Source organism: Mercurialis annua, linkage group LG7, assembly GCF_937616625.2.
Source record: "Mercurialis annua linkage group LG7, ddMerAnnu1.2, whole genome shotgun sequence".
Lineage (NCBI taxonomy): Eukaryota > Viridiplantae > Streptophyta > Magnoliopsida > Malpighiales > Euphorbiaceae > Mercurialis > Mercurialis annua.
The window spans coordinates 8,601,650-8,625,028 of record NC_065576.1 but is presented as its reverse complement, the minus strand read 5'-3'; the positions used below and the strand labels follow the sequence as shown (position 1 = coordinate 8,625,028).

The window sequence follows — 23,379 nt, the reverse complement described above, 5'->3', positions numbered from 1 at the left end:
TATGTTTAAAACATCAGAGTTATATTTACAGAAAACTGTTTGATACAAAATAAAACACAAACACCTATCTACTGCAGGTCTAGAAGTAAAGTACTATATCTCTACATACTTTCAAAAATATCAGACTTCTGGAACAAGGATAGAAGTTCGCTGCTTCAAAAACTTATATCACCTGAGATGAAAAACTGTGAGGGGTCAGTATATGGAAATATACTGAGTGGGTTCGTATATTTACTAATAAGTATTCATATAAAATATAAAATAATGCAATAGCGTTTGAATCACGTGTAGCCAAGTACAAGATCCGATTGAAACCCAAATTCTCGAACATGCCAAACGTATATAATCAAATCACACTGATCCAAATGGTCCGGCCCCAGGATAACTCAACCGCGTCAGCCGCGACCAACCTCTTAATCCCAAGTTGTGGGCCCCGAGATAACTCAACCGAGTTCAACCCACTAGATACGGGTCTCGGGATAACTCAACCGAGTTCAACCTCGTATCTACTATTCATATATCCAATTTCCATATTCGTATTCATAATCAAGTTCACAGCTATAGTAAATCGAAACTAGTGATCACGCAGTCCTACTGACGCCTAATAGGTGGCACGTTTCATCGGATCAATACTGGTTTTAAACCAACGTGTATGCATTTCATATAAAGAATTCATATTGAAATCATTCAAATCATACGTAAAGTGATATAAAACGTTTGTTTGTAAATAATGCTCATTTAAATACTTTAAAATTAAATAAATATAAACTCAATGAAAACGCTATCCAAAAATATTGCGGTGCTCAGAAACGTCAAGCAATCCGAGCTCCTTGCCCAGCTGCCTCTTGTCTCGCCTGATCCAAAACGATTCCAAAACAATTGACTCACATCAGAATCCTAATCTAGGATTGATTATAGACTCGAGACACAACACACTACTCTTATAAACTGTATTGCTTCTCACGTGTTTGATCCCGATAAACGGCTTCTAACTCATTTTCGGTTCGAATCACTTTCTGAATCGATTCCCAATTAACCTCGTTAGGTTAAATAACTCACGTTAATCGATTACTGATCGATATCAGTCACGACATGTACTAACGGAATGAAATCCGAAACTGAACGGTCGGGCGACATGCCGTCCAAGCGCACGCCTCACTGTGCGTTCGCACAGCAGACTCTGCGTTCGCACAGCAGACTCTGCGTTCGCACAGCAGACTCTGCGTTCGCACAGCAAACTCTGCGTTCGCACAGCAGACTCTGCGTTCGCACAATCTGTCTCAGACTGTGCGATCGCAAAGTGTGCTGTGTGTTCGCACAACGTAGCTGTGCTACGCACAGTTCGGGATTTTAGCCGCGGCTCGATTTTCGACGTGCTTTCAACAAATTTTCTCGTACCCAACATTCAAACAATGCTCTACAACATCTATAACACGAAATCTAAACTAAAAACGCTAAAATCAAATCCAAAATTGATAAAACGATAAAACCGCTCGAAACCCTAAATTTAAGTCAATATATCATCAAATGTATCCCTTCAAATGATAAAATGTCATGCTTACCGTGATTCGCCACTGAAATACAATATTCGAGCTACAGAACGTCGAAAACGGACAAGAAACGGAGATCGGGCGAAAGAAACGAAGGAATCGGTGAAAAAGGAAGAAGGATGAGTTTGTGAGGTTCTGGATATATATATATATATATATATATATATATATTTGGCTAAATTGCACTTTGGTCCTTAAAACTTTCAAAAGTTGCAATTTAGCCCAAAACTTATCCGCGTCCAAATTTTAAACAGTCTCCGATTGACTCGAAACTTTTACCATAAATACTATAAAATATTTTGCGGACTTTGGCGAAGTAATAATTACCTCGGGATTGATATCCTATTTTATATTAATTTTCTAAATTTTTACTCTCAAATCCCGCTAATTAGCTTAGTAAAAATTATTCTAAATTCTCGATACAATTAAATTAAATTCTTCTTAATTTAATTTATCGGAATTCACGACACGTGGCACGTCTTAATTATTTTAAAATACTTGGGGTATTACAAACAGATATGATTTGGAAAGTGGCATGGAACATGCAAGCGCCCATGCATGTACGTAATTTTCTTTGGAGGTCATTTGCTAATTTTCTGCCCACCTGTGATAATTTAGCAACGAGAAAGGTTTTTATCAATGCTTCATGTTCAGTTTGTGGTGAACCGGACGAATCGATATTCCATCTATTTGTTGCATGTCCGTTTGCTTGTTAATGTTGGTCTAAAGCTGGTCTTGTACCTCTGGTGGATCATAACCAGATCTTCAAAGTCTGGGCTTTTGATTGGCTGTCATCGTTGGATAAGGAGGAAGCAAGTCTCGTGGTAATGATTTAGTGGCATCTGTGGGACCACCGGAATAGTTTGGTCTGGGCAGATAAAAGGTCGTCGGCGGTGGAAGTGGTGAATTCAGCCGGCTCTCGGCTGTTAGCTTGGCAGGCTACTAGGTTAAAGATTAATGATGCTCAGGTTGAGTTGCTGGAAACCGGAGATGGAGCTGCTAGCTGGTCTAAGCCGCCGGTGGGTGTGCGGAAAGTGAACATGGATGCGGGTTACAAGACAGATGCTTCTTCCATCAGGTTAGGTTGTTCAGTCAGCGATAGCGACGGCGGTTTCGTGCAAATTAGAGTAGTGAATGTTCAGGGTGGTTTCAGTCCTAGAACTGCTAAAATTATGGGGATCCGAGAAGCATTGAGTTGGCTTAAGGATGGTCAGGCTGTTGTGGTGGAGTCTGATGCCTTGGAGGTTATTTTGGATATTCTTAATCCCTTTAGAACGGAATCGGACCCTTTGATTATGGATTGTGTAGAGTTAGCAAAACAGTTTTCAAATTTGAGCTTTATTTATGTTAGGCGATCTGCGAATCAAGTTGCGCATGTTCTAGCGTGTTATGCACGTTCCATGTTAGGTCATCAAGAGTGGCTTAGCCATTTTCTTTAATTTCTTAAAACTGTTGTCACTTCCGATTTAATCTAATATATTCATTCATTTCTCGTAAAAAACAGAAAAAATTGGTCTCTGAAAAAGAAAAAATAGCAAAATAAATTTATAATCATCCATTCGGATGCTTGTATTCGTGTAAGTAATAATAGAAAAATAGATTAAAAATAAGAGTCACGGTTTTCGCTCTCCATCCATTCATTTTCACACTCCATTATCTTTTATATTGACTAAACTATCCTTATTCTATGTTTATTATTTGGCCTAATACCTTAAAAAACACTCCGACATTATAACCCCTTTTCGATCCTACCCTTACGTTGAAAACTTGTCAATTTTATCCTATTTTACATTTTATCGTTCAATTGTATTGTGAAATATTAAATTGACGTTTTTTTCATTGAAAAAAATTGAAAACGTTCTCCATGTATAGCATATATTAATTCTACATGTTTAAAATTTATTTAGATTTAGTTAAATTAAATAAGAAATTAAATTAATTTTAATTAAATTATTGTTTTTAGTTAGTTTTTAAAAATAAAGGACTTATTTGTACTTTTTTGAATGAAAATTAATTTAATTTTATCTATAAACATGGTTAATTTAATGATTTCATCATTTAAGTAAAAAAATTGATATTCTTTTATTTATGAGCTCAGTGAACATTTCACTTATGTCCTGATTATTGACGTTTGTTCTCCATAGAAACCTAGCCGGACGCAAGCCATCTTTGAAGACATGAAGTTTTCCATGACATCCTCCTTCCATTCTCAATCGGCAGAGATGATTGCTAGTCACCTTAGCCATGTCGATTTATTCCGATTTCTAAAAACGTTTTCGACAGCTAATACAAACCCTTCTATTTAAGGAACGGTAAAGAAATCCATGTCCCATAGAATTGCAGAAATCTCCGTTGAACCTGCAAGTGATAATAATAGTTCAGCGGCAAACAAAATTCTAGCTACTCTCAAAGCGGCAAATCTCAATGTTATTACTGCAATTCAACTTGTTCAAAATAAAGATAATGTGAAAAACAGCAATGCTCATTTAAACAATGCAGCAAACAAATTAGCCTACCACTCACTTCCTTTAGGAAAATCTTCATATTCTATTTCTAATGTAGTTTCTAGTTCCTCTTTGGCGGTAGAATCTTTTTCTGAAGACTCTATCACTACTGACAAAGGGGTTTTTATTGTTGTTAAGACCAATCAACAAATCTACGAACAACAGTTAAGGGTTTGTCAACATGCCTTGATAGCTAGAATTGTTCTCTCAAAAGGAGAATCCCCTTGAAAACTAGTTGATCTTAATAAGAAATTAACATTAGTTTGGGGTATTCTTCAAACTGGAAACTTGTTTCGGTAGGACGTGGTTTTCATCATGTCATTCTTAAATCCTTAGAAGAAAAAAAAATATAATATGGGGACGAGGTGTGGTTGCTCTAAAACCGGGAATGCTTTGGCTTCAACATTGGATTCCAGATTTTGATCATGCAACTCAGAAATCAACACACACTCAAGTTTGGGTTTGTTTTTATCAGCTTCCATGGGAATATTGGCATTCACTATCTTCTATAGCAAAAGGAATTGGGATTCCTTTAAAAGTTGACCAGAATACTTCCAATGACGATTTTGGTCATTATGCTCGAGTTTTAATAGACGTTGATTTGTCCAGTTCATTACCAGAAAGTTTGCTGATTGAAAGAATTGGTAAGGATTTCTTCATCGATATTTTTTATGGGCATTTGCTATCTTTTTTCCATCTTTATTTTAACATTGGTCAAATTCACAAAAATTGTCGAATGGAAAAATCTGATAACATTAAACCGAAGACAGACATTATGCACTTTAATCCTTAGAATGAGATACCTAAATAGAAGGTGTGAAAGTCCAAAACCTCAGAAATAACAGTTAAAAACGCTTTTGATAAGCTTCAATCGGATTTAGCCAAAAAAACATACCTTGGCTACATCAATTCCAAATGTTGATGAATCTGTAGAGACAACTCATCAAGATGCTAGTTTGAATGCTATAATTGTTGACAAAATTTCTAATATTATTGATCATATAAAATAACATCTTTGTCACGATGATGAACAAGTTGAGGTAGACAATAATATTGATGATATGAATATGATAAAGTCGGGAACTCCTTAGGCAAATATCATGGATTTTGAAGAAAATTGGACCACAATTCAAGGGGAAAAACATGCTCAACAGAAGAAATTTGAAGTGGTTCTTCCAAAAAGAATTTCTAAGAAATTGGTAAAGCTAAACTGATGAAGATTATTTTCTGATGTAAGCTTTATATTTCTTGCTTTAATTTTCACTTTGGTGAAGTGAATCCGGAGGCTGTATTTTTATTTTATTTTAATTAATTGGTAGCAAGGAAACTCAGTTTTCTTGATTCCAAAATTTCACTAAAAAAATTGACAAAAATTAAAAAATTGGAGTACAATTAAAATGATAAAATGCAAAATTTGGTAAAATTGATAAATTTTCAACGTCGGGGTAGGATCGAAAAGGGGCTACAAAGTCGAAATTTTTTTAAGGCATTAGGCCTTATTATTTCTCTCTAATTTAACTCTGTTAAATACTACCATTATCTCTATTATTATAAGCTTAATTACTTAAAAAAATATCACCTTAAACTTTTTTTTTCGTTTATCCCTGACCTTGAAAAACAGTCATTTGTACCCAATTTTGTGTTTTTATGTTTCATTCCTAACCAAAAGTACTAAAATTGTCTCTTTTCACTTGAAAAAAAGTTTAAAATAATCCTTTAATTTATATTTATATACTAATTATAGACATATAATATAACCTTTTATTTAATTATTTTTAATTATTTCATCCTTTAATTCATTAAATTGAAATTATATTCTTGTATTGGGTAGAGATGAAATTTAAAAATCCAAAATTGGGTACATATGATTTTTTTACAAGGTTAGCATATAAACGGAAAAAAAATAAGATTGTTTTTTTTTTAAATAATTAGGCCTTAATTATATGTAGCAAGCTAGCAGCATCTGACATCATTGTTTATTGGACATTTATGTATTTAGTTCTTCAAAATTAATCATATTTAGATGAGACAATTCTAACAATATTAATATTATTGAGTCATTTGATTATTTGATTATAAACTTGCAGAGTTAGACTGTTAAATTTTACCAAATTATTTTTTATAAATTTCATTATACATGTCCAAGTAAGAAAGATTATACTAAAAATCAAAAATAATTATCACATTAAATTTGTATAGTGGTTTTTTTTAAAAATAATTAAAAATTGAATTGTTAGTTGTCATTTGATTTTAAAATAAGTCAATAGTCAATCTAAGATATTCCTATTGTATTTAGGTTAAAATGTTTTAGTAGTTTATTCAGATTTTATTTGTTAGGAAATTGCCTATAAAAAACTATGATGTGTTATTGTAAAAATAAAAAAATCCATATTATTGCAAGATTTTTCTTGATGAATTTTGCTTGAAATAAGTCAAAAAAATTTGTAACTTTGTCTGAAATGTATGAGTTTAAGATTTCTTCATTGGAAAAAATAAAAGATTTATCAACTATATTTTTATCAGAATTAGTAAAGGCATTACAAAATCAAGAGTAAAGAAAAATCTAGAGAAATCAAGAAATTGAACACACAACCGAAGGAGCATGAATGGCCAAAACATCATGAAAAAAAGAACAATTTCATTATGGTCATTGCAAAAAAAAAAACAGTCATGAATACCTTTGTTGCATCCCCATAGCATTATATATAAACTATAGCTAATGAAATTATATTTTATATTTTTATTGGTTCAATATATTTTTTTTGTATGTGTATATATATCGTAGATACATCACATATATTGTATTGATAAATTATAGATACACCATTGATACATCGTGGATACACCACTGATACATCTGTAATACATCATAGATACACCACTGATATATCTTCTCTAGCTCAAATCATTCACCTTCACGTATAGTAATTTGAAATTGCAATCTTGATACACATCTCACTCCAGAATTCATCTTCAATTATCAACTCTACTATCTCTTCCATTTCCAAACATCTAGGTGGACAAACTTTAAAAAAATTAACCCACTAATATAGAACATCAAATGTAAACTAAGAAGGCAATTTAACAACAAAAAGAATCAACATTTGAGAGGTAACATTTGACAGACCTTCACTTTAGTTGACAAACAAAAGTAAACCAAATATTTAAAGAACCCATTGTGAAAAAACAACATCCTCGGAGACCTATAACAAATTCATCCAACTTAAAAATTAAGTACAATTGTCTAATTAGTGAACTTGGTTGATTAAAAAATCATAAAAACAGAAATTGAGTTGCATGTTCTGATACATAAATGATACATGTTTAGACATTTCTGACACGCGCTGACACGTGACTGCGCGTGTCTAGCGCGTTTTTGACTAATTTTCATACGTTTTTGACATTTTTGGTTGTTTTAAGTGTATCATGTGTCTCTATTTAGAGGTTGGTTAGAAAATGTGAACCTTCTCCTTCTTTTGTCATGAATGTAAAGAATTTGGATTTTGGCTATTTGAATAATATTTAATTTATTTGGAATATTTTTGTTTTTTCTCATTAAAAAAACCTAATTAAATATAATTAAACCAATCAAAATATTAATATATCTAGCTAAATCAATCAAAATCTAATTAATTAAATATAATTAAATCAATCGAAATCCAATCAATAAAACCTAATAAGCATATTTAAATTAATGAAAACCCGATTAAATCTAATTGCATTAAATAAAATCTAATTAAACCAAATTTAATGTAATTGAAACCTATTCTAATAACTGCTGGTCTTTTCGAAAACTGTCGTCGGCCCTCCCCCTACAACAAACTACCGCTAGCCCTTATCCGGAAACCACTACTTATCAGTTTGTTCTTAGAGAACAGATCAGAGAGTTTGATCTCAAATAACAGACCACCAGACCTATCTCAGAAACATATCGAAGTCTTATGTTCTCAGATAACAAATGAAGCCGTCTATTCTCAATGAACAAACGAAGACGAACCAAATGAAGGCTCTTCGTCTAGTTCGTCGAGTTCGTCTCAGACGAAGAGGAGATGAAGCCGTCTTCGTCTGATGTCCCCCTATTGGCCGGTAGAGGAGCATGTCCTTGAAGAAAATTTACTTTAATAAAATAAAATTATTAAAAAGGTAAAAGTGCATTTAGGTTTATAATTTAAAATTTTAAAGGGTTTAATTTTAAAATTATTGAAAATATTAATGTTATTTTTTATTTTTATTTTCTAATAAATCCGATTCTGTTAACTGTCATATTTAACATAAGGATTAATTTGTCCGATTTTAAAATTACTAGAGTTTTAATTGTTCAATTTAGAAATCGCGAGATTTAATCGTTCAATTTAGAAATCGCAAGATTTAATTGTGCCCAAAAACAATTAAGAGTGGGCACAATTAAGAGTTGGTCTATCCTTTTGGAGAAACTACAAATTTTTTATATATCTTTTGCCTTTAAATTATGATGAAATAAGGTATATATTTAGATAAAAGGGACCGGCAGGTATTTTGTCATTTTCAGGTAGTGTGTCCGTTAAAAACATGTAAATTTCATTTCCTTTGTTAAGGGAATTATAATCAGGTCAAGGTCTCAACAAGTACACTCCCATCCCATGTCAAAATAGTCAGCCCAACCCAAACATTATTATAACCAAAATATTCTTTTATTTAACCCATCGATCAAACCAATGCGACCCTTCTACGGCGGTGCAACCCAAGCTAACCAAATATTCCATTTCCATCCACCACCGCAACAACCGCCGTAGCTGCTCCGATATTCCCCTTGTCACTGTCATTCCGCCACCGCCAACCGCAAACAAACACTCTCTTTATATATTCCTTTGTAATTATTCTCTCTTCTACTTCAAGCTTCTTCAATTCTTCTTAATATTATTCCTGTTCGCGTTTCATTCTCCACCGCTGCTTCTACGTCGTCGTTTTGGATTTCGGAAAATGTACGGACGCGATCTCGTCTTCTTCTCCACTTTAGTCAATAACAATAAAAATAGCAAATCTCTAACTTCCGATCAGTCTCTGATCATCGGAGGTTTGTTCCTCGATCATATAACCGTTTCTCCTTCTTCTTCGTCGTCTTTGATTTCATTAACCGCTAAAACTAAGCTGACTAGTTTTTCGCCGCCAAAATCTTTGTTATTAAGTTTCAATAACAATGGAGGTCGCGTAAAGAGAAGATGTAAGCCAGGCCTGTTTTTATCAGTGAGCTTGTCGTTAAAAGAAGAAGAAGGAGACGGCGAAGTTGAAGTGGAAGAAGAAAATGCCGCGGCGGTTTTCGCGGAGGAGAAAGTCAAAGTTAAAAGATCACGATCTGGTGCTCTTAATACGACAAAACATCTCTCCGCCGGCGCTATTGCTACGGTGGTTGCAAGGTAATTATTCTATTCTGAAAATCAGTTTGTTAATATCTGTTCGTATTCATTGTCTAGCATTTGAATTTGTGTTGAAAAGAAACAAAATAAAGTATAGTATCCATTTTGTAATTAAGTCAAAATTCAGTGACCTACAAATTTTAATACTCTTTTACGTGAAAGTGTTTGCTTATCAGCTTATGTTTTGTTCATGTAGAAATTACTGTGCATAAGTGTTTCAAATTTGCAAAATTAAGTTCCATTCAATTTAAATTTTATTCAATCAGATTTTTATCTCTGAACAAAACAAAATCATGCTTGATGCTACTACAAATTCTATGAATATTAATGCAAGAACAATTACAGCAAGAGTTCAAAATTATGATTTTTTTAGTGATAAACTTATAGTTTATGAGTTAATATTCAGTTGAAATAAATATATTTTTTTGGTTGAAACAGAACTTGTCTAGCGCCTCTGGAAAGACTGAAGCTCGAGTATGTACTTCGTGGCGAGCAGAAGAATTTGGTGGAGCTATTCAAGACGATTGCTGCAGCGGAAGGGGCTAAAGGTTTTTGGAAAGGGAATTTACTAAATATTCTTCGCACTGCGCCGTTTAAATCTATCAACTTCTACGCTTTTGATACTTACAGAAAACAGTTGTTGAAATGGTCTAAGAATGAGGAAAGCACTAATTTTGAGAGGTTTGTAGCTGGTGCTGCAGCTGGAATTACGGCTACCTTACTGTGCTTGCCATTGGACACTGTATGTACCAACTTAGACTCGCACATTTTTCGGTTACATCACTTGATTTTATATTTAATTTCTTTTCGGAAGTTTAAATTCTATTATGTTGAGTAATTTTTATGTTTCTTTTATTATATATGCTGCTAACTGTTGTGTAGTAATTGACATGCACTATGCATTTGGTACACATAGGAAATTCAAGTGATTTCATTGAATAATGGGCTCTTGCTGCTTAGTATTTGTTGCATAATGTGGCTGCATCGGTTCTTGATCCTCAATTTTGTTTGTGCTGATGCAACTTGAATGTTAATTCTGGCTAGTTGCTTTTGGTTAACTTGATCTTGAGAGTAGGATTTTAGCTGTTGCTCAATGTGCCGACCATTTGTCTACATAAACTATAAATATGGGATTTTGTTCGAACATTCAACAGTTCAAACAGTGATTCTGAGTTCTTAAATTCTTCTTGGCACTGTCCAATTATAAGGCAGATTTATATCTAGGAAGAGGCCCATCCTCACTGCTCCCCACCTATCCTATTTCATTCATTTAATATTAGCATCTTTCTAGGTCCCACACTCAAACTTATTCACTGTGGCCCTTGGTGCATGATTTTGAATTCATGGAGGTGGGCCTAACTTGACTATTTTTATTCCATAATTTATAGATAAAGTCTACTCATATTAGTAGGAAATGAGTCGGTTTCAATGGTCCATGACACCTGTTTTATTGCTGCACAAGGATGATTTTGTATATATTTTCCATATGAATCTAACTGCCGTTAAGAAGCAAAATTTCCTTCACTTTGATTTATATCTTATTAATATGCGACTGCGTTGCATTTAATCACCTAGAAGCCATATGCATCAGTCGTGCGGGCAGGTTGAACCTAAAACATCAAAACTCGACCATCTATTCGCCCATGTAGATTGATGCTTTGGTTTCATTGAGTTAGAATTTGTATCATACTGCTCTGGAAATATTCGTACTTCGTCAAATTTTAGTTTAGTTCTGTGAGGTTTTTTATGTTACATGTGGGTCGACAATCTATTGATCAGTTAATACTCTTTACAGATAAGGACTAAGATGGTTGCACCTGGTGGGGAAGCTCTTGGTGGTTTAATTGGAACTTTTGGCCACATGATCCAGACTGAAGGGTTCTTTTCTCTTTATAAGGGTTTGGTACCCTCAATAGTGAGCATGGCACCTTCTGGTGCAGTTTTCTACGGGGTTTATGATATTTTAAAGTCAGCATATCTCCATTCACCAGAAGGGAAGAAGAGAATTGAAAACATGAAACAAAAAGGCCAGGAACGAAACGCATTGGAACAAATGGAGTTGGGTCCCATTAGAACGTTGCTTTATGGAGCTATTGCTGGTTGTTGCTCTGAAGCTGCAACATATCCATTTGAAGTTGTGAGGAGACACCTTCAAATGCAAGTCCGAGCAACAAAGATGAATGCATTGGCAACGGGTCTCAAGATAGTTGAACAAGGAGGCGTACCTGCTCTTTATGCAGGATTAGCTCCCAGCTTATTGCAGGTACGGAGCATTCATTTTTTAGTACTTGAATATTCTATTTCACTAAAGAGATCCCCGGGATTCTATTTACCGAATTTTAGATAGCCCCTAAGCTTAACTATTGAATTTTGTGATTGATGTCATTGAATGATTAAGGTCTAGTCATTACGGCATATCATTGTCTCCACTAGAAATCAACATATTGGCAATATTATCCATTAAGTTGTAAACAATGCAGTTTCGGAACTCAACCTTTTCGATTTTTTCCGTTATATAACAACCTTTCAAAAACGCCAAGTGTAGCTTAATTTCGATACGAACATTTCAATTATAGCCAACTAGGCATATATATTAAAAAAAAAAAGGTCAAACCTTTTTGATGGCTTTCATTTATGACCAAATTAAACCTTTTTTCAATTAAAAAGTACTTATCAAACAAAAACTAAAAAGTTTTGATCTTAAATGAAAAAAAATTGAAAAGGTTTGGCATTTTTTTGAAAAAAATTGATAAGTTAGATACAATTGAAATGTACTTATCGAAATCAGTTCAAAACTAATGTTTTTAAAAGGTTGGACCATAAATGAAAATAACCCCACTGCCGGTAATTTAATAATACCCGCATTAGGTCCAAGCTACAGTTTGGGTGTGTATGCGTATGGATCAGTGTGATTGTAACCTTCAAAGAACTCTAGGAACAGCAAAACAACCCATATACTACAATGTACATAGTATGTGCATACTACTACTAGTAGTGCTTTTTTTCTTTAAAGCACTGTTTGTTTGTAGTGCTTGTTCCATTAAATAGTTGAACATACTACTTTAAGTTTCTAACTTGTGCAAAACATTTGTATTTTCTTACAGGTTTTACCATCAGCTGCTATAAGTTACTTGATATACGAGTTAATGAAGGTAATGCTCAAAGTTGAGTAATACACATTTATTTGTGTCAATAGTTACCACTCCCTGATGAGATTTAGGTGTGATCCGGGATAAAAGTCCATATATGCCCCTCGTGTTTGGGTAGATAGTCACCTTAGCCTTTAAGATTTTTTTTTTTAATTATTGGAATAAAATCTTGATATTGCCTTTTACAAAAAGTATTAGCTTGTTAATAATATATGTTTTAATTAAATATAGAAGATTTTGACCTATTCTAACAAGTGCATCCTTGTTTATAACATTGATAGATGACAACTCTTCGCTAATTTTTTAATGTGAATTGAAAATGGACATAATGTTAATGAAAATTTATTATTATATGAATGAACAAAGGATCATTCGCCCCTTTAACTTGGCATACGAGATTAAAAAAGTTATTTTCAAGTAAACATGTTTAATTTTCACCTCTTTGATAAAAAAAGATAGTGAGATACTTAAAATTAACCCTAATTAATTCTAATTAACTCTAATAAAAATTATAATCCTAATTAAATCCCTAATTTAAATTCTAATTGATCAAAATTAAACATAATTAATTTAATTTATTAGTAAAGTCTTGCATAGTATGGCATCATTAGTAATGTCTACGAGGACCATTTTATTATAGAATTCGGTTATGTGATTCCCATATATATGGTTCTAATCAAAGTTTTCAAAGTTCGGTATTTTAAACCTTTCAGTTAATTTCTAGATAGGATGCTTGTTGCCAATGATGATTTTCCTCGTGTTAAACTTCTAGTATTTATGTGTTCTCTTGCTTTGCTATCTGTTACAGACTGTATTGCCTCCGTTATTAACATATGCACTTCTATCAAGTCGACTCCTTCTGTTTCTATCTTCGATTGTCTTCTCCTTATTGGTCTTAGTGGGGTTTTAACTCATTTCTTTTCTGCGTTCGCTTGGTAGATTATTGCTCGTTTCACTCGTTGTCAGTCTGTATCCTTGTATTCTCCCGTTGGTCTATTATTTTCGTCACTGGTGATTTCTTCTTCTCTCACTTCCTCTTCTTGGTTTTTTCTGTTTTTTTTTTGTTGGAGTCATGTACCTTAGCGTGTTGGTGGCTTCCTCGATTACTGTGGCTATGTCCGTTCGAAATTGCCTGAGTGCACCATTGATAGTCTAGTTGATCACTTCCTGTAGGGTTGAGTCAAAGCTTTCTCCCCTGATAAAATTACCCGTTCCAAATCCTTGGAAGTGGATAAGTGATGACCTCGCCTTTTGTGGTGGGGCCACCGGCATGAAAGAACTATCTTCCGACGTTTCTCAAACATCTTGGGCAGCGAGACTTTTTCTTTGGTTGATGGGTTTGGTGGTTTTTCTTAGTTTCCATTATTCTGGGATCCAACCACTAATTTTTTTTAATCGAAAACGGTGTTTTCATAGACGGTGCCAAATGATGGATCCGGAGAGAAGCTTGAGTACAATCTCTAGTGGATTTGCAAATAGATTATGAGTAAGTCAGGTCTCCAATAGAAGACAGATACGGAAAACGGCTAAAAAAGGGAACTCTGGGCTTTGAGCTCCTAGTTCTTTCTGATGCTGAAGTCAGCATGGTATTTATGTGAGTAATAAATATACGTGTCCAATATCAGGGAGCGAGACTATTATTATAGGCTTTATCCTCGTCGCTCTCTTTCTTTAGCGATGTAGGATTTGTTTGTGTTTTTGTAGTTCTAGAAGGCATTATTCTAGAATTTGTGGGAAAGATTGAAAGAAAATTGGAGTAAAGAAGAGGAAGTATATTATATAAACCATTTTATCCTAAATCCTAAAGTACTCTCTTTATAATCTCAATGATCACTCTTCTTACTTTACTTATAGCCTTTACTAAATACTTACTTGAACGTCGGAGCAAGCGCCCAAAAAACCCTACCTAGCGTTCCTTCTCAACGTGATCTCTATTTTTAGGTCCGAAATTGTGTTGGATTAGCCCCCAGGTTTCAGTGATTTATCGGTTTTCACAATATGATTATTGACGCATTTAGTAATTGTTCAACAAGCCCCGTGAATAAGGCTTGCCACAAGCAATGAGTTGCTTGGTTTGGAATTGTCTTATGTGGCCAATCCACGAATAATTCCTTTTTAAGGGAGATGGTTAATGTTGGTAGGAAAGTTGGTGTCACGACCCAAATTATTAAGCCGAGACCGACGTTAGGGAATGGGAGTGATAGCTCCAAAACCCGTAGCAAGCCTAAAACCACTAATAATTTTTCGCATTTAAAAATATAATATTGTACATAAAACGTTTTCAGAAAACTCTTTTAAATAATCTAATGTTAGATATTAAAATATCACATTGGAGTTTACATTCAAAACTAATTATTTGAAATCAATTCATCCATCTTATATAGACACCTACTGACCACTGCAGCTCTAGAAACTCATACTTGTGCAAGTCCAATGACTTCTGGAACAATGGAGATGGTTTGTCTGATCCGACTCCGGCTACCTGAAAACATCAGAGTGAGGGGTCAGTATTTGGGAAAATACTGAGTGAGTATGCAATTTATTATCGGTATTATGAAAATACACATCGCATACTCAAACATATATATATATATATATCTATTTCAATATAATATGAAAATAACATAATATTCGTAAATAGCAGATCCGACCGAAACCCTAATCTTAAACTCTTAATTTATCTTATTCTGAATATTCAAATCAAACTGATCCAAATGGTCCGACCCGGGAGTGTTCACACTCAACCGCGTCAGCAGCGACCAATCTCTTAATCTCAAAGTGTGAGTCCAACTCACGGGTGGGTCCAACCCACTAGATACGGGGCTCAGGTTACACCGTAACCGAGTTCTCACTCGTATCGCATTCATATCGTATGCGCATTTCGTAATCTCGTAGACAATCTAGACACGCTTGACTGACTCAAATACTGGTGATCACACAGCCTATTGACACCCAATAGGTAGTTGGTTTCTTCGGATCGCACACTAGATACTCGTATTCAAAACAATGAATACAACAGCATTCATATAATCAAATTCATCGAACATAACATCTTATACGAGCAAATCATATAAATGCGATGTATGATAATAATATTCATAATATATAAAAATAACTTTAATAATAATAATACGCGAAAGTAAATTGCCACTCACAATGACCGCTATTCCTTATATCCGAACGTAAGCTCCAAGAGACTGGCCCGTCAATCTTTGCCGAGCTCCTTGGTTCGTCATACTCGTAGCTCGATAGCCCGTCAAATCTATCATAGGATTCTATCATTAAAACTTATACTTAAAGAATCTATTCTAACAATTATTCTAACCACTAAACATGACCAAAAGCGCAAAACATAAGCCGTCGCGTTCTAAGCGTATCTCTCTTGATATCTATTACCAAATCTCATTCTTACGCTTGGTTAATACCATCATTGGTGTTCAACTAATCAATTAAGTCTTGCTTAATATGTTTATTCCAAAAGCCTAGCTCAAAATGTCAAGTTCCATGTCCATTTCATGCTTTCGGAAGCTATTTTTCGCTCCCGGAGGTCACGATCGAAGTAGGGCATGTCGTGCTAGCTTGGCACGTCGTGCCCCTCATTTTTCATGAAGGGCACGTCGTGCCCTTCCTTGTGCACGTCGTGCACCCCTGGTGGTGCACGTCGTGCACCCTTGTGGTGCACGTCGTGCCCACGACGTTTTTGATGAATCTGGACCGTTTTCGAGGCCCCAAATCACTATAAAATCCTTATATCACATACCCAATCCATCTAGACTCAAAACTCATCAAGAATCCATACGAAAATGATGAAAAACGACATGTTTTCGGCGTTTCGATTCGAACGTAGCGTTTTTCATCGAAACAGCCCGTATCTTTTGATTTTAACACCCAAATCAGAAATATTACCTTGATATGATGTTTAGGATTGATAGAGCGTCCAATTCTGAAGAGATTGCCGCAAAAATTGTCTGAAACAGACGTCGAACGGCAAAACGGCGAGCGAACGACGGTAACGATCGATGAATGAAACGAGAAAGAGATGAGAGCTTCTGGAGGATTCTTCTTTCATCTGATTCCTATCATTAACTTTATATATCATGGTTAAAATCCCATTTTAGTAGTTGTTCTCTTTATCTGTTACAAATTAACCTTTAAACTTTTCTTTTGTTCGATTTAGTCCATAACTAAATCGATTAACTCTTCAATCATAACTATACAGATTATTTATATTCGATAAACAATACGAATCTCAATATTAATATTTTCCCATCTATAATCTTTTAATTACTATTCTCAAGATTTAATTGGCTAGTTTGCACTTTGGTCCTTGAACTTTTCAAAAGTTCCAATTTAGTCCAAATGCATCCGCGTCCAAATTTTAAAAGGTCTCTGATTGACCCGAAATTTTCACCACTATTACTATAAAACATTTCGCGGACCTTGGCGAAATAATTTCCCTTTTCGGGACTTAACTTGTTAAATTACCACTTTAGTCCCTGAACTCTAGTTTGGGACTTTTCTTGACATTTTTCCTTTTAATTCTAATTCCAACTTTAGAATTGGAATACGATATTAAATTCCACATAATTACTTTCCCGAAACCGACCTACTAAAATTTTATTTATCTAAATTTCATGAAAAATCTTTTCGTTATCGCCACTCCAACGACTCAAAGCTGGACACGTGGCCTAATTAAATGATTTGATCTTTTGGGGTATTACAGTTGGTTTGGTATTCTAAAATTTGTGGTAAAGATTAAAAGAAAATTGGCTGAAAGTTAATGCTGATGCCTCTTGTTCTACTAATCCGATTGGTATCGGTTATTGTCCGGGACAACAATGGGCGTGTTCTACAACCATTGGCGAGGTGTATTCCTAGCTGCTTTTTTTTAGAATGGGAAAATTGTTTGGGAAGCCGAGAGGTCATAAGGTTGTTGAAACGTAGCTCAAATTAACCATGAGCCAAATGTATTGGATGTTGTTTTGGATATTTAGAAATTCTTCCGATATCGGGCATAGTATGTTGGTTTTGGATTGCGTGAATTTGGCAAAGAAATTATCTAATTTATCTTTTGTTTTCATAAGACGATATACGAACAGGCGGCATATTTTCTTGCACGTTATGCCCGTTATTTGTCACGCCATTAGAAGTGGTATTCTCACTCTCTTAAATTTCATACTAATATAATTGCTTCTGATTTGAATTGATAATATCGCTTCATTTGAATCTAAAAAAAGAAGAAGCCATATCATAAAATAATAAATTAAAAGAAGGGTTAATGTCATAAAAATTCACCAACTTTACACGTCTTCTCATTTTAATCACGTAGTTTAAATTTTCTCATTTTTATGCACGAACTACCACTTTTTTCTCAAATTCATGCACGGTGATGAAGTGTCACCGCTTTATTGGTGTAATTCGCTGAGGTGGATGTCATTTTACACCAATGAATGAGTGACACCTCAACACCAGGCATGAATTTGAGAAAAAATGATAGTTCGTGCATGAAAATGAGAAAATTTAAACTGCGTGATTAAAATGAGAAAACGTGTAAAGTTCGTGAATTTTTTTGACATTAACCCTTAAAAGAATGACAACCACACGGTGTATAAAATGCTCTAGTCAAGCAGTCGTTTTTTAACTCCTTAGTGTTTTCCTTTCATGTTAACACCATTATCATATCCTTATCCTCTCGCATCATCAATATTCAATTCAAGATATATTATTATATTCATAAGCACTTTAAAAATTTATTGTTCTAATATATTATTCATTTCTAAAATATCTATAAAAATTGAACAAAAGATTAGTTTACCGCCTCAGTTTGCGTCAAAATTTACAAAGCCTAAAATAGCAAACTAAGATCACTTTTATCCTGAACTTATGTAAATCAGATCAAAAACATCCTCTCCCACTCTCACCCCTAAGAGAGACACACTCTCTGTCTTTTTCTATCAAAGTATTTTTCCATGGTAAAATATTTAAAATATTCCTAAACATTTTTTTAATTTTTTAAATTAACTTAATAATTAAAAAAATAGTCTTTTTAATATTTAAATTTTATATGTAAAATCAATATTTACTAAAACACAAAAGATTTAGGGTTGATTACATATAAAATCACCATTTTTACACGAATTTTCAAAAATAACACGACCTTTAAAACGTGTCAATTCAGGGCATCACCTTTCATTTCTTTTCAAAAACAATATGGGTACGTTTTTTGATAAAATTTTGCTAACTTGGACAGCCGATGAGAGTGCCACGTTGTCACGACCCAAATTATTGAGCCGAGACCGGCGCTAGGGAATGGGAGTGGTAGCTCCGAAACCCGTAGCAAGCCTAAAACCACTCTAACTTTTTCGCGGAAACGCAAACACAACTATCCTATAAACATGTAATAAGAAGACACGTTTACAATCATAACGTACATCATATATATCACATCATCGATACAACCATAGTGGGCATCTCACTTCCGTAACTTGTACGTACTAGCCCGTCTATCGATCAATACAAAACTGACAACCAAAAGACGTCACATCAAACAAACATTAAATATGTACACAACCTATAAGACCTGACTATTCTATGCTAAGACTCGTCATACGTATACTACTGCAGCACCAAGGGACTCGTACTCAGCACACCAAAGACGGTCTGTCTGATCCGACTCTAAACACCTGAAAACATCAATGTGAGGGGTCAGTATTTGGGGAAATACTGAGTGAGAAAACACATTACTAGGGTATTATAGAAAATAACATCGCATTTAAAACAAACACATATATACAAACATATTATACCTCAAGCATTTGATCCGATCGAAACCCTAATACCTTAGTATGCATAATGAACATTATCACAACATCTAACGATCGATCGATATGAGTCCGGGATAGTTCAACCAGCCGACTCGCAGATACAGGCCCCGGGATAGTTCAACCAGATAGGCTCTGTATCGCATGCACAAACAAGTATGATAGACGACCCATGAAATCTCTATCTATGACTTACCCGGACGCTGGTGATCACACAGCCTATTGACACCCAATAGGTAGCTTGTTTCCCCCGGATCATATACTAGTTTTCACAATCTATATATATTCGATAATACGATGCACAAATTCATTTCTATCGATAAAATACTATAGCATGCGATGTAGTTTAATATTATATTTATAATATAAAAACTATCTATTGCGTAATAATACTCAAAGTAAAGTTTAACTCACAACGATCGCTATTCCTTATATCCAAACGTAAGCTCCAGGAGACTGGTCCGTCAATCCTCGTCGAGCTTCTTGGTTCGTCATACTCGTAGATCGATAGTCCGTCACATCTATCACAGGATTCTATCGTTAAAATATATACTTAGAGAATCTTGTTCTTAAAAACTGCACTAGGTACCTAACACGACAAAAGCACGAAATATAATCGTCGTGTTCTAAACGTATCTTTCTCTATAGATCTCTATTACCAAATCTCATTCTTACACTTGGTTAATACCATTAGTGGTGTTCAACTAATCAATTAAGCCTTGCTTAATATGCTTATTCCAAAAGCCTAGCTCAAAACGTCAAGTTCCATGTCCATTTCATGCTATCGGAAGCTATTTTTCGCTCCCTGAGGTCCCCCGGAGGTCACGATCGAAGTAGGGCACGTCGTGCTAGCTTGGCACGTCGTGCCCCTCATTTTTCATGAAGGGCACGTCGTGCCCTTCCTTGTGCACGTCGTGCACCCCTGGTGGTGCACGTCGTGCACCCCTGGTGGTGCACGTCGTGCACTCTTGTGGTGCACGTCGTGCCCACGACGTTTTTGACGTCTCTGGACCGTTTCCGAGGCTCCAAATCCCTCAAAACTTATACCAATTCATATCCAATTCATTTAAACATGTTATAAACACTTTAATCACTCCGGAATCAACCATAAACGCCTCAAAACGTCGAATTCCATATAATTACGATATACACGGAAAAACAGCCCCATATTCTTCATTTTTCGTGGTAAAAACGTGTAACTAACCTTGTTTTGATGCTTGGGATAGGTAGAGGCTTGAATTCCGAAGAGATCGACGCGAAAATCGTCCGAAACGGACGCCGGACGGAGAAACGGCGGAGTGACGATGTTTTGATCGGTAAGAACGAATGATTTCTGGATCCTTCTTCTGATCCTTAATCATAATCATTTTCTTATATATATATAACATGGCTAAAGGTTAGCTTTGATCTTTCTTTTCTTCCTTTATTACAATTTATCCTTTGAACTTTTCTTTTGTTCAATTTAGTCCTTCGCTTAATCAATTTACCTTTTAACCAATTTGTATACGTATTATTTATATCTAATAAACAATACTACTCCAAATATAATTATTCTCGTCGATAATCTTCCAATTACTATTCTCGAGGCTAAATTGGCTAATTTGTACTTTGATCCTTGAATTCTTCAAAATTGACAATTTAGCCCAAAATGAATCCGCGTCCAAATTTTAAAAGGTCTCCGATTGACCTGAAACTTTTACCACCAATACTATAAAACATTTCGCGGACCTTGGCGAAATAATTCCAATTTCGGACTTAACTGGTTAAATTACCACTTTAGTCCCTGAACTCTAGTTTGTAACTTTTCTTGATATTTTTCCTTATTTTCTTATTCTAATCCTCAAACATATACGTCTTACTCCATATTATCCTTTTCTTTAATATCCCATATCTTTATCTTTGCAACTCCGGTCCTTCTCTGCCGGACACGTTGCACTAAACGGCACCTGAACTTACGGGGTATTACATTCTTCCCCCCTTATAAAAATTCGTCCTCGAATTTTCATACAACCTTTTAATTTATCTTAAATCGTTAACATCTTTAGCTCCAAAATGTATAATCGTATCGTCATTCCATCATTGACGATTTTCTAATATCACGCAATATTCACATCATCTTATCATAAGGGTAATCTTCTATCTTCAAAGCATAACTATAAGTTGATTCCTATACTCGACTATCCCATTTTCATACTTATATCATACAGTATGAACGTCCTAGTTCACCGTTCAATCATTTTCATTCCGTTATTCACGCACATCTATTATTCACTTCTCGTATATAAACTTCATCTTTCATATCCACTTCTTCTCTTATATCGTCATTTAAGATCTTTGACATCCCGTCAAAGAGATACTTACTTTCTAACTTACCACTAATCGGATACATATCACTGTCCAACGTATTCACGATCTTAACTATATACTAGCTCGTTAACTTGAAACTAAGTTCATATCCTAGAAGCATAACGTCTATGTTTTCGCAACTATATGTATTCATTCGCTTCTTGGTCTTGATCGCAGCTTGCTCGCGAGCACTTCACTTCCGTTACAGAGTTCTGGTCTAGGTATACTTACATGAAAACAAAACTCTTTCAAAACTCTTTCGATAAAACAATTCATCTTGAACTTTAAATCAAACTTCATTTTCATTTTAACAAAATTGTGCACTAGGGTGATGACGTCTCTCATCCCCAAAGAGTTGCCACATCTCACCTCTTTGTCTGAACATAATGCATATGATGCATGTCCTATTGATGTATGTACAGATATATGTAGTGATGCACTTCTATCAATGTCGTGGCACTTATCGATGACTGTCGCGGGTCTAGGCACAATTATGTTTTCCAAATTGTTTAAACAAACAACTTTCAAAAAGTTTTAAACTTCGAGTTTTGTAAGTTCTCTAGACATTTAAACTCTGTACACGGTAGGTTCTTCCACTTCTGTAACTTCATACTCCTTCCTCTTGCACATCTCGACATTTCGATAATTCGATTTCGATACCATCTATACATCGTATACGTATTTCGCAAAGAAACAAACAAAGGTTTCACAATCCATCGATCATACTTATCATAATGAAACAAACAAGAATTCTCAATCAATCAAAAATTCACAATCAATCAGCTCGATCTTAAAACAAATAATACAAACGACTTGGATCAGACATGGCTCAATTCTATAGCTGCAGTAGTTCCTAACTTAGTCTAATGACCTAATACCCAGGAACAAACAAACATCAATCACAGACTCGCAGTGGTATCATGGACTAACTGCACTCAAATCATATATTAGCAGAGGTAACTGGACCAACTGCTCTGATACCAACTTTGTCACGACCCAAATTATTGAGCCGAGACCGGCGCTAGGGAATGGGAGTGGTAGCTCCGAAACCCGTAGCAAGCCTAAAACCACTCTAACTTTTTCGCGGAAACGCAAACACAACTATCCTATAAACATGTAATAAGAAGACACGTTTACAATCATAACGTACATCATATATATCACATCATCGATACAACCATAGTGGGCATCTCACTTCCGTAACTTGTACGTACTAGCCCGTCTATCGATCAATACAAAACTGACAACCAAAAGACGTCACATCAAACAAACATTAAATATGTACACAACCTATAAGACCTGACTATTCTATGCTAAGACTCGTCATACGTATACTACTGCAGCACCAAGGGACTCGTACTCAGCACACCAAAGACGGTCTGTCTGATCCGACTCTAAACACCTGAAAACATCAATGTGAGGGGTCAGTATTTGGGGAAATACTGAGTGAGAAAACACATTACTAGGGTATTATAGAAAATAACATCGCATTTAAAACAAACACATATATACAAACATATTATACCTCAAGCATTTGATCCGATCGAAACCCTAATACCTTAGTATGCATAATGAACATTATCACAACATCTAACGATCGATCGATATGAGTCCGG

General features: G+C 34.9%; 1 protein-coding gene across 1 annotated transcript; it reads left to right on the top strand.

Moving 5' to 3' along the window:
- Positions 1-8,637: 8,637 nt before the first annotated feature.
- Positions 8,638-12,841, top strand: LOC126654599 (probable mitochondrial adenine nucleotide transporter BTL3). The gene is made up of 4 exons (XM_050348514.1): positions 8,638-9,447; positions 9,886-10,189; positions 11,243-11,710; positions 12,552-12,841. The coding sequence occupies exons 1-4, from the start codon at positions 9,014-9,016 to the stop codon at positions 12,618-12,620; spliced, it is 1,275 nt and encodes a 424-aa protein (XP_050204471.1). The 5' UTR covers positions 8,638-9,013; the 3' UTR covers positions 12,621-12,841.
- Positions 12,842-23,379: the final 10,538 nt, after the last annotated feature.